Source organism: Drosophila pseudoobscura, chromosome 4 (assembly GCF_009870125.1).
Source record: "Drosophila pseudoobscura strain MV-25-SWS-2005 chromosome 4, UCI_Dpse_MV25, whole genome shotgun sequence".
NCBI classification, from domain to species: Eukaryota; Metazoa; Arthropoda; class Insecta; order Diptera; family Drosophilidae; genus Drosophila; species Drosophila pseudoobscura.
Genome location: NC_046681.1, coordinates 15506056 through 15519274, shown reverse-complemented (window position 1 = coordinate 15519274; position 13219 = coordinate 15506056). Strand labels below are relative to the sequence as shown.

Here is a 13219-nt window from a genome sequence, read left to right as displayed (position 1 = left end):
GGTCTATAACTTACTCAGTAACTGGCAATAATTTGGGAATGAGTGGGATCCAAAGGGTAACGAATACTCACCTGGAAAAGAAGAAAAAATTGATTAGAATATTGGAAAAGTAATTAAGAATGATCAGTGTTGGGAGACGCCCGTTCAAATAGGCTGTTCAGCACTGAAACCCCACACTAATCCTCGTAACTATACATCCATTAATCGTCCACCAACTGAATACCGACCGCTCATCATGTATTCTGACATTTTTCCGCCCAAAAATCCGTCGGAAGTGACCCACAGAATTCCCTAGACCATTCAGCGAAACAAAAGGTCTTTTGACCTTTTCCGCCATACCCGTACACTACTGTATGTACATCCTATAGTTGGGCGCATAGATGCCAGGGGATTTGTGCATAGGGGGCTGTGCATGATTCAGCCGATCGGGGACACGCCGCCTGATGCTTTAATACGGTATTAAGTCATTTCATTTATTATTTAAGCCACGGACTGTGTGGGCTGTCAAAAATGCAATCGTCGAGAGTCAGCAGTCAGGAGTCGAGAGGCGGCAACAAAATGGGAGCGCTGCATGCAACGAAATTCAATTACGGCTCGGATGGCAGCAGCCAGCAGCCAACAGCCAACATTCATTGGTTGTGAGAGATCTGGGGGCACGGCACTGTACGGCACTAGAGTTCTGGGGGTAACGAGACGTAACGTAACCGTTGTTTGCCCATAAATTGTTTGTAGTTATGTCAATAATATGTGTCCCCGCTGCTGCTGCCACTCCTGTCCCTGTCTGTGTCCCTACCAATGCTGCCATTCCTCTTTATACCGATGCTGCCACTCCTGTCCCGTCCAATGCTGCCACTCTGCTACCGATGCCGCTGCCAATGTGAATTCTGTTGGAACACACGGCAGGCAGCCGTCGACATTTTTCTCTCCTCGTGCCATGTGTCAGTGGGAAAAAATACGCGCAATGGAAAAAAATCGAATATACTCGTAGCATTGAAACGCCAAAGCATCGCAATTTTCCAGGGCAATTCATGTGCTCACGTGCCCCCGTTTGCGACTCTTTCCCCTCTACATGTGTTCATAATTTCTGTTTTTATTAACAGAAAGAGAAGGTACCTTTTGACAGGGGTTCCGGGAAGAGCAAAGAGCAACAGAACAGAATAGAACAGAAGGAGTATAAAACAGAGCACAAGAGAAGGCAATAATAATGTACAAATAATGCCATAAATATTTGAAATATCGTATCGCAGTCGAGGGTTGATGGAGGAGTTATTTTTATGTGAGAAATGTGTCCCTGTGGCGCTTCTAATCCCGGTAATCCCTATCCTAAAGGTCCCCTCTCCCCCTCCCACTCTCTACTTTTACTACTTGGATATCCATTAACTAATTAACCGTCATTTTCACTGGACATTTGCTTTTAAGTACTCTTCAATTGCCCCGCTAATTGGATCATTATTATCATGTGGTTTTTCTGCATTTGCCAAATGTTTTGCAGCATAAAGAGATTTAATTAGCCAGCGAACATAATTGTGTATGTAAATGGAGAGTGTAAATACGAGCATAATATAGTAATGCATTGCTTTTCACCAAGTTCTTTTCCACCATCAGACGTCTTGGTATTTAACGCCACGCGGCCGTCCCTCGAGCCAACCAATTGTTCAATCATTGCACTATGGTCCGAACGACCACTTTTGTTGGCCAAAATTAATAACTCCCGAACGGAACAAGATTTTTTCATTTAGTTTTTTGTATTGGATACATATAATCAATAAGAAATGGATTTAAGAAAAAAAATGGGTGTGGCACCGCCCCTTTTTTTAATAATGCATATTTAAATTTTTAGTTATAGTGAAAAAAAGTATTAAGAATATTTTATTTAAGAAAACGGCGTTGCACGACTAAAAAAAATTTTGATTTAAATAAAAATAAAATCGTTTAAAGGTTTCCGTAAATTATTGCCGAAATCCTTGTCTAAAAGCAAGGTTAACGCCTCGTTAAGTGAGATATGTGCCGGCTTTCCGACTGGGTCCTCTACAGCCTTACGAACTTAGTTAGCATATTTGGACATAAAGATAAATGTATTATAACAAAGGCTTGTGGCCAATCCACATATTTTTGTTCAAACATCTTTGAATTTTACCGGCATTTGTTCCGGTATGTTGCCAAACGGTAACAAATTTTCTTGCTGGTATCTTCAAAAGCTTTATTAATTTCATATGATATGTCGCCTTAAGTTCCGTTTTCAAATAATTGATAATTTTACCCTTCTCTGAATTCCATTCGGCAAACAAATCTGCATTTTCGAATTTGAGGTTATGCTCTATTAATGCAAATTCCAAGAATTGTGGTAAAAAGTGGCATTTCTAACTATATACATTTCAAAAAGAATTTATTAATCTACGACACAGAAAAGGTTTCAGGGTGGGACTAGGTAGGACTAACTTTGTACACCTTTTCAAAAATTAGTTTTCATTACAAGTTGGCACATGTTGAAGGCCTCACTTTAACCTTCAATTACGAAGACATCAAAGCTACTAGAGGCAGTTAAAAACTCAAAACACGTAGTAAGAACCCGACAGATTAAGATTCATCAAAAAAATTTAATCACGTCTTGGGGTTTTTCAATTTTTGAGAGATCTAAAATGGTTATTAATTTGGCACTTTTTCCCTTCACGTGCTTTACTATAAAAACAGTTGGGTTGCACAGCTGATTTTGCGAATGTGGCGCCATCTATGGAAATTTCTGGTACGCAGATTTAATGGTCGATCTTTTTCTAATGCAGAGCGATCAAAACCAGGTTTCAGTTTTGACTTTGAAAAATTAGGTTTTGGCCAACAAAAGTGGTCGTTCGGACCATAGTGCATTGGGCTAATCAACGGTGGAATGGGGCCAACGACAAGGAGTGTGGCATCCTGGTAATTGCGGCTACAGAGTTTGAGGGCGTGGTCTGGCATTTGGAGGGTTTTCTTCCTAATGAACAACGGCTTAATTGGCTTTCCACTGCCCCTGGCACAGGCTCTAGCAATGCGACTGCGACTGCAGTCAGAGAGAGGGAGGAAGAAGTTGAAGCACAGCTTTGGGCGCTAATTGAATGTTTCTGGCAGATCATTTTGTGGGTGGATTGTTGTAGGTTGCGGCCAGCACACAGCTGGCTGCAGTTGGGTCATGCATTCGATTGCATTTCAATTGGAGATTGGCTTTTTGCGGCATGCAATGGAATGTTGGCCACACAACAAATTCAGCTGCATTTGGCAGTCCAAAAGTATGCCAGGATTTCCCACCAACAAATGCGATTCTCCAAATAGAGGGAATGTAATAGGAAACACTCTTCATACGAATATAACCACAAGTTCTATACAAATGTTAGAGGCCCCTAATCATACATTTGGGCACCAATCACCATAATTCATGGCAGATTAATGTGTCCGTCCAGAACACTCGTACCCTCGCAGACTCGTACGCGTACATTTATGTTTATTTCTGATTCGCTTTGAATGCCTCTCGTCTGCCATATTACAATTCATTTATATGTGGCATGCTTTATGGCACGGCCATTAATCAGCATTAAATGTGTCAACAGCCACAACAAGGAGCGCAGGAGCGCAGGAAACTCCTTTGGTGTATGCAAAGTAAAAAGCGAAAAGCTCTCATAAATAGCTGCCAAGACGCTGAATAGGAGACGGCCAGGAGCCGGGGCAGAGTGTCGGATGTTTGGGTTCCATGGGAAGTACTGTAGTCATAAAGCAATCAGCAGGTGTTTTTCATATTCCACAACAGAGAGCCATCCGTGGAGGAAGAGGAGGAGGAGCTGGGTCCCATGTAATTTATTTTCCCCGCTAAGACTTTCGCTTTCTCTACTTCTGCCTGTCTGTTCAGGTCGTAGGGACTCCGAATGGAAAGGGAAATTGTTCTTCGGGCAGGGAATACTTTGTTCGGCCAAAGGGCTTCAATTTATCAGAACTTTGTGAAAATCAATCAAAGTTCGTGCCTCTTTATGAGGCACTGTACTGTAATAACCCAAAGTTTCAAAGGGAGGAACTTCCTTTCCATCGCTGGAATCTCATTGATGAAAATTTATTCAACTTTTTCTGTGTGGGCGAAAGTTTCCGACGCTGACCCTTGGCTCTGGGGCTTTTGTTCCCAATGTTTTGCATTTAAATGAAATTGAATAAACCGCTAATCCACTTCTGTGTCGCGACGGGGGCCGCAAAGGTTAGGCCACCTCCTGCTGCTTTCCATCCGCGTCTGTGGCATGTCCTGGCAATTAATTTGCATGCGTAGTAATTTCACAATTTACACTGAAACAAAGCAGATCCCAGGACTCGCTTTTCCCCTCAAAGAAGGATCTCCGAGTGCCTCGACTGCGTGTGGGTTTAATGGGGCGCAACAACGAAATGGGGGACAGATGCCAAGGAGGATTTTCCCTCCCTCCCTCTCTTCCACTCTCACTGGCTTTCCGTTCCTGGTAAGTTAATCAAAGTTGCTGTTGTCGAGCACTTGGCACTTGAACTGCGCTCACGTTCCCATTCCCATTCCCCTTGCCGTTGCCGGGCAACTGGCCAAAAAGCTGAAAAGCCAGAATGGAAGCTGGAATAAAAGAGATCAGTCTTGGCCAACTTTTCGGGGGAATGAGCCAGCAATATCCTCAAGGGGGAACTTAAAAGGATACTTTTCCAAGGAGAACAATTCTTTAGCCTTTGAAAGGAGAGCAGACCATCCTTTCTTATCGAGAGGAAAATCCCCGAATGTGGGCCAGCCATCAAAAGAGAACAATCGAGAGCTCACAAAGAGAAAGCGCCGTAAAAAGCGCATGAAAATTTGCAGTTGATTTATGTGCAATCCAGAAATTGATTGGCCATAGATGCCGAATAAATATTGTGTATGGAGATAAATCTGTTGATTTAATTGGGAATAAACCCAGAGAGTGGATGTCTGATGGATGTACCCGGGATAAATACGACCCTGAAACCAAAAACCAAAAACCAAAACCAATTGCAACAATGAGGGAAAGTGCCGTCCCGAGGATGCTGTTACCCTTTCCGCAGGATGCAGTGCCTCATAAACCGCAGGCAGGCGCCTGAGGCAGGGTGGGAGCGAGGTAGGTAGTGGCAGTAAAATATGAAATGCCATAAAGAAAATTCTACACGAAACAAGAACGGAACCCAGACAGAAGCAGCAGCAACAGCAGCAAAGTAACATAATTTTCTGCTTGAAATGCCAAAGCGATTCCCATATTTTGTGGCACACACACACACACGCACACACAGAGAGAGAGTGAGGGGCAACAAAATAAATTAAAAGACTCGGGCGAGATTTATATGCCGCCGCAAAGTATGCAACGAAGGGAGTTTCGAGTGGAGAGAAATTCATTCGCTACAACGATGCAGACGGGGAAAAGTTTGCTCCACCTGAGCGTGGCGGAGTTGTGTGGAAAGTTTTAAGCCCCTTGCCACAACATTAAGGTGAGATGTATGCGCCCCGAGGCATGCAGCATTTTGTATACGACGCCCTATTGGCCAGCCAGGCGGAGAGTCCAGGACGTGGCAGTGGACGAAACAGAACGGAACGGAACGGGCCGGACCGAAAGGGAGAGCTTGTCACGCACGACGGTTTCTGTGGTCTCCCACACACACGGACAGACACAGACACAGACACAGACACAGAAAGGATAGGATACCCACACACATGGAGGACGTGGAAGGACGTCAATCAATCATGTGTTGGCAGAAGCGAGACAGGAAGAGCGGTGAGAGCGGTATCTTTGTGTTGGTTTTGGGCTCCATTTCGTCGTTACGTCGCCTGCAACAAATCGCCGTAATGTGCGGTGTTTGCTGCACTTAACGAGTACATTCTGCATTCCCTCTCCCCCTCCCCCTCCCCATGTCCCTGTCTGTGTCCGTGTCCATGTCCTTTGGGTCCGTTTCGGGGCCCACTTTGCGGTCGGACGGGTGCAATTGGGGCCCATCAATCATGGATCGCTCCCCGATATGCCTCTCAAAATTTAATTGACTTTGATTTTTCGAAAGTTTCGACGAATGTCCAAGTCAGGGGCTGGCTATCTATTTCTGAATCTACTTTCGCAATTGCTCTCATTCGTATGTCGTCTGTCCTTGATTGATTCCTGTCTAATTTGCCTCGTTTTGTGCCCTGATTAAGTGGCAAATGTTTGATGTTTCGTGAAATTGAGTTGATATCTTTCTGCCACAAAATAAAACCCCTGACACACATGACATCGAAATTGGTTTAGTCTAGCTTTTGGATTCGGCATTTTATTATTTGCGCATTTATCCCCAACAGCCCCATTTGTGCCACACACGCCACATATTTCTGATGCCAATTTAACGCGACATTTTTTGTGTGCAATAATCAAAAGTTTAATTTATTGCAGCCAACCTCCGGCCGGGAGCGGAACGGAGTGGAGCGGATTTCTAATTGGATTTTCCAACGGATTTTGAGGTTTTCTGTTTCATAATTGGAAATATTATTAGATTTGGGTTTCACGATCCCCCGATTCGCCAAACGAGATGATTATTTAATTGGAATTCGCTTTTCAAAAAGGTGCAACTGATTTAGATATTTATGAATGCTTTTATCATTATTACTCATTGAATTCGTGATTAATAGAGTCTGTTCCGCATTGAAATTGGAGCTTTTGCTTGGGGCTTGAGAGCTGTTCCTCTTAAAACATTTAGCATAAATGTCCTTCTTTTTGTTTTAAAAGTTTTTGATATTTTAGTCAACATTTAAGTCGACTTTCGTAAGCCCCCATCCCTAGCTGTTTCTCCGGCAGCTCTACCATTCTCCCAGCACATTTGTAATTAACACCTTCAGAAAAGATGCAAAGTTTACGTGACTCATTAGCGATGGAGACTCGCAGAGACTTTAACAGCGAGAGAGAGAGGAGACCTATACGAGTAAAAAGAGTATTTCCCTTTTTGAGGGAGAGATGAAAGCCAAGCCGAGACTAAGCCGAGTGTCGACTGAAAATCAGGAAAATCAGTGGCTTAAACAATGCGGCGGGGGGTAAGGGTTATGGGTGTAAATTGTGGAATGAGAAATGTGGGAGGAGATGGCCGAAAGGCTAAGGGGGAAGCGCGGCAACCGACTCTAAAGTCTGGTGTTAAATTATTTATGAATGCCGTTGCCGGCGGCCAGCAACGCACACAATTTGGAGCCCATTTCGAGGCACATTAAGTCACAGATGAGAGCCAACACCAGAGAGGGGCAGAGGTAGAGAGAGAGTGAGAGTGAAAGCAGCTACACAGAGTGCCATGCCAATTAATTATTCATAATTAGCTGCTGACTAAATGTTTAACTAAATCAGAGGATGTCTCTGCGATGGTCTCGCCTTCATCTTCATGTCTCTCTCCAGCTCTCTCTCTCTCTTTCTCTCTGGTGACTCTTGCTCTGGTGACTCTGTCCTCTGTAGAGTATTTATTTAAAAAATTACATTAGAAACTGAATCCGAGGGAGAGTGAGAGTGAGCGACGGATAATTGTTTGCCTTTGGGTCGAAAGCTAAATTAAAAGTTGGCCATTAGAGAGGGAGCCAGAGCCAGTGCCAGAGGCAGAGGCAGCGGACGGGGGCACAGCATTAATTGTGATTTATGTGAAAGGTTTTATGCCCTCATTCTGAATAAAACATTGCACTAGGACTGCAGGCAGGACTCCGAGTAGATGGGGAGCCACCTGGATGATAGATGTAGAGTGGAACCTTCCATATGCTCGTAAAGTGGGATGGAAAAGTGGGAGTGGTTAGAATTTACTCAAATTATAGCCGTAGAAGTTTATGCGGAAACTTTACTAAAAAGTGCTCTCGAAAAGACATAATTTGAAGAGCATTTTTAAACGCATCTAAGAATTTGAGAAGTTTCAAAAAGAGACTAAATGAGGAACCACCTGGAGAAGATGAGTACCGGGGGCTCAAATGGAATGTACAGCCTTTGAATTTATTATTTACTCACTGAATGAAAGACCAGAAAAGTTAAGATTATCTTTAGTAAAAGTTTGTTGATTACGAAAAGTTCTTTGGATTAATTTATCTTTCATAAGGAATACCCTATTTTCGGCGTAAAGGTTGCAGCTTTTAGGGTATCACCGGAAATGAATACTGAAAGTTTTAGCAGGAAATTGAAACTGGGAAGACTTTTAATTCTACTTCCACCTCCACTGCCACCCTTTCCAGCGGCAAGGAAACCATAGAGAAAAGTTCCCAAAACAACTGGAACACGAAAGTTCTGATCGGAGGACCAATAAGTTTTAAAAGACGCCCAAAAACGAACCCGAAATGCATTTCTGTTCGGTCCTTAGAACTTCCCCGAAGTCCTGCCCTGTCCATTATCCCGCTTTCGTTTCATTGAATTGCTAATGAGAGCGGAGTTTTCCTCCTGAATGGAGGGACAACCTTCAGAATTAATTGCCAGAATAGGAATTTTCTCATTCGGCAAAACCACTTTACCGACGGCTCTTACTCCTTCTCTCTGCTGCTGCTCTCTCTCCCTCTCTGTCGCGTCTCTTCTCTCTGTTTCTCTCTGTGATGCTCTGATGCTTGATTCACCATTTGCTTCCTGAGTAATTTCTTGTAGCAAGATGAGAATTTCACTTGACGCTTTTCCTCTTTTCCTGGGGAAAGAAGCACAGAGAATGAGGGGGAAAACCGAACGAACGGAGCCGCATGTCTAGCCGCTGTCTACACAAACATTCACACACACACACACACACAGACGGGAAGCAGGCACACACAGATACTGTCGGGTATAGGTGTGTGTGTGTGTGTGTGTGTATAACGAGGAAGTGACTCCTGGAGACTCTTTTTCGAAGAAGAAAAACAAAGGAACAACCACCGTGCAGCAAAACAACTTCATATTTATGTAAATATTTAGCAAACAAGCAAAATGCTGATGGAGAGAGGCACGGTCAAATGCACACTCTCCTATCACCCGAGGTTTACGAAGTGTGAGGCACTCAAGGCACCCATTTAAGCCACTGCCCCAAAAGAGGCCAGACATTTGGGGGAATTCGTTAATGCAAATGGGGACACATCACAAGCACATCACTGAATAATTTTTTGGGGAATATTTCCTGATTTTCCTTGAACTGTTTTCTGTGCTGAAGTTTTTTTTTCACTCTGTGTATGTTACATATTTTTTGTTTAGTAAATAATTATTCTACTCACTCTGCAATGGATTTAGATAACGGCCAGCGCTCCATGGAGGCCTGATATTTCATATTCTCGATTTGCTTCTTTAATGCGTCCCGATCCATGTTTTGTAGAGCACTGGGATCCATGGCGGCTGAAATTTATCCACATGCCACCCCTGCAAAGAAACAAAGCGGCTGTGAGAGAGCGCCAGAGAGCGGTGCACACGTGCGTGTGAGCGCGGGAGAGTAAAGTTGCGTGTGTGTTGGCGAAAGCTGCACCACTCGCCCTGCCACTCGCTCGCTCTCTCTCTCCCGCTCTCCGTTTGTTGTGTGCTAATTTGTTGAGTTGTGCAGCAGGGTGCCTGCAACGCGAAGATAGTGCACCCTGTACGGCCCGGTCCATGCTTTTCCGCACTTTGCAGCCTGCGGAGCGAGCGACAGAGGGAGAGGCGACTGCGCAGAGCGTGCATAACTAATCAATACAGAGAGAGAGAGAGCAAAAGAGAGTTAACAGTGCCGCCTAAAAGGCTGCCATAAACTCTGTTGACACTCCGCTCCATCCACCCACGACCCACCACCCATCAAAGGGAGGAAAACCCATTTGTTTACAACGGTGACTGGCTCTGGCTCCGGCCCGGAAAAAAATATAAAATATAAGGCTTAAAAAGGGCGCGTCCCTTAAAGGGCCAACAAATTGCGAATCCGAAATGCAAATGGTACGCGCCGGAGAAACTAAAACAGCTGATAGTATTTGAATCTCTCTCTTTTTCTCCCCTTTATCTCTCCTTCTCTTTCTATTGCTATCCATCTTTTTCCATCCCCGTTGTAGCCGGCTTATGTGCTGTAATTTATTAAATTTCTTTCATTTTCCTCCGCTTATTCCCGGCAAAGTTGTTTCTCTTCCGCCTCCCCCATAAATATCCCAAAAAAAGGCGCGTCAGGAAGCGGACAAAGGAGAATTGTGCGTGTTCTCCGACAATTAGTTGTTTGCTGTTTACACTTCGGTCCGGCATTAAGGCACCTTCTCGGGGGTTAAGTTTAATGAAAAGATGGAGATAAAAGGGAGCATTTGGGAGAATATGAGATGATACAAGAAAGAGGAGGCAAATATTTACAATAAAATTACCTTTAGGGGTGGCTTTTGTTGAAGTTTTAATAAAAGTTATCTTAAATCAGAAACTGAAGGCGTTGCCTTTGTGTAAATTCAGAGAAAATTGTGCAATGGTTCCAAAAAACTCTTTGAATTCCCCTTGGGGACTGAAAATCGTTTGAATTCCAATGTTAACCGTTAACAGCATTCTGTTAGGTTCGAGTTCCGCAACCTAAACAACAGAACGAGTCCAATGTTGGTTAACATTTCCATAACATCACATAGCCAGGACACCAACCCATCTTAACATAACGCTAAGACTCTTCAAGGAAGAACTTATCGCATGCTATAAAATAACAGCACAAGCGATAAGTTAACATTCTGTTGAGCAGAAATGTCCCGCATTTAATACTTCTGAAATGTCTTTGTGGCTCGCTAAATACGATAGGACAGCCTCTCTTTGTGGTTCCCTGAATAGGATGGGACATTCTCATAAAAAGCAAAAGCAGCCCCGAAACTCATCGAGAGACAATCAAAAACTAATACAAAACTCAAATAAAAAGCCGCAAAAAGAAACAAAGTGGCTTACAGCAAAAGAAAAACATTAGCAGCAGCAGAAGCAGAAGCTGGACAAGGGCAGAGCATTCAAAGGAAGGTCTTGACATGGGACATCCACAAATGGGCGGATTGGAAGACTCAAACCCAGCGAAGCGACTCAGGACGAAACACGACACGCCACTGATGGGAGAAGGAGATGCCTGGGGGCAGGAAGCTGGAACCTGAAAGCTGGACACTGATGCACAGCTGACGCTGTTCTAGGTGTAACTTTAAATACGAAAAAAGGACCCCCAGACCCCAAGGCCCCTCCCTGCCCTGCCCTTCTCTGATCCAGAGAGCACAGTGGACAGAGAGTCCTGTCCAGTTTGATACATCATTTTTTGTCGCTTCGCTGGATAACTTTGACACAGGTCCTGTGTCCATTGTTACATCTCCACCCCCCCTGCGCCGAGCTGTCCCCCTTTTTTCACAGCTGTCAGGATGCTAAAGGATTTTAGGCTTTAACCCAATCTGCTGCCTCGACGAAAACTTGCTCCTCCATTGCCTGCGGGCTGGCTCTGTGTTGCTCTCCGTCTCCCCGGCTGTGTTTGTGTGTGTTTTTAGAGAAGCTTATTGCCCAGGACCCACTCGAGGGAGGAGCATTTTTGGCCAAATGTGTTAATGGCAAAAATTGTTGTAAAACAGCTCAGATTTAATACGAGAACGGAGCGCCAGAGAGCAGGAGAGTGTGTAGAGAATATGTGTGTGTCCACCGTGGCCTGCGCTATCCTGGCCGGCATGTCCTTGCATGTGTTGACAGCGCTGACCAGCAGCAGTAAAAGCTTTACACATTTCCGTTGGTTTAATTAAAACTTTTGGAAGTTGTCCTAGCAGAAAACAGGATTCGCCAGCAAACATGGGAGAAAGCAGCAGCCAGAATGCGGTGCAAAGATGAGAGGAGACTCTCCAGGCAAGGATGCGAATAGATATTAGTCTCAATACCCACATTTAAGGTGGGGGAATTCCCTTCCCTAACCGCAGAGGGTGGAGGAGTGGCAGAGATATTGATAGATAGAACACAGCAGCAGCGGCCTTCCCCTTTCATCATTAGTTCCGATATCCACTTAACGTGGCTTGGAGTCCTCTCAACAAATGCCAAAGGATGCCCCCATCCCTCCTGCCACAACCTCAGGCCACTTGGAGTAGCATCCACTAATCCCCGACATCATCGTTTCCACTTAGACTGCATCGCCAGGGAGCAGCAGGGAGCGGCTGTGAGCGGCTGGGAGCGACAGGGAGCGGCCCCCGTTTAACCTCGATGGCAAATCTTCAACGTAAAACTAAACTAATTGCTTGGAGCTATTGCCGCAGAGTGCCATCGACTGGCTCTGCTGCTTCTCCTGCTGCTGCTGCTGCTGCTGTCCTGAATGTCCTGAAACCCAATATGATGGTGGCATGATGGCAATGCGCCATTAAGCGCACGATGCAGCAGAAACAGAAGCGCCCACGAGACTGTTCGACTGAAAAAGTAGCAGGAATTTATCTGCGAGGACATGGAGGACACGGCGGACGAGGAGGAGGAGGAAAAGGGAGAAGTGAGCATGCAACGGACATAAATCGTTAGCAAAATGTTTTTGGCGGTTACAAGCGGCAGCCACAAACCAAAGAATCCGCTCCTGCTCCTGCTCCGGCTCCTGCGCCACCGCATGCCCTTCGCTCAAGTGTTTCGCGTGTGTGTCAACAGGCGTTCAAGTTTTTTGACACTCTCCCCAGACCAGAGAACCCTCTGCCGCCCACTCACCCGTCTTCCAGCCAGGCTAAAGCCTCATAAAGCACAGGACCTTCCCTGTGCTCCCTTTCTGGAAACGACAAGGACAACTACACCATGAACAAAATAGTTTGTAGATAATTATTCAGTTTAGGACATACTGTACTGTACTCTACTGTACTGTACTGTACTGTACTGTACTTCTTTAAATATCTATTTTTCATGTATGAAAACATAAATTTTAGGTCCACCCATTGGTTTTTATGCTCCATAGATTGTTTTTTTATTTCTCCAAGTGTACGACAATCCAAAAAGTGATTCCCTTTCTGCCCTGCCACTGCCACTGCCACTGATTGTTGTCGGGGTCTCTGGCTCAAAAAAAAAAGAGAAAACAAATTGTGGAGCTGCTGTCGAGGCCTGGCTGCTGCCTGCCAAGGCAGTTACTCAATCTAGGATCTAGATGCAGCAGCAGGAGCAGCACCAGCAGGGGACAGGACATCCCATAAGTATATATATGTAGTTATCCTGGCAGCCATTTATGTACTCGTTAATAGATATCCGCAGCAGCAAATTGTTGCTCGCAATTTTTACAGCAATTTGGGCATTTCCTATTCGGTCCGCTGTCCCCAGTCCCCAGTCCGCTGTCCCCTGTCCACTTTGAGGTCCTGCTGCTTGGATCCAACGTC

The 13219-nt window shown here is 44.8% G+C and overlaps 2 protein-coding genes across 3 annotated transcripts in view; one reads left to right on the top strand and one right to left on the bottom strand.

Moving 5' to 3' along the window:
* The window catches only part of borr (borealin-related), a 42641-nt gene that overhangs the window by 11391 nt on the left and 18031 nt on the right, over positions 1-13219 (top strand). The window lies entirely within an intron of this gene.
* Ggamma30A (guanine nucleotide-binding protein subunit gamma-e) overlaps positions 1-13219 on the bottom strand; it is a 38527-nt gene that overhangs the window by 11520 nt on the left and 13788 nt on the right. The window contains exon 3 of the mRNA XM_015181498.2: positions 9173-9314. Coding sequence (XP_015036984.1) covers positions 9173-9285 — 113 coding nt within the window. The 5' untranslated portion in view covers positions 9286-9314. The remainder of the gene's footprint in view (positions 1-9172; positions 9315-13219) is intronic.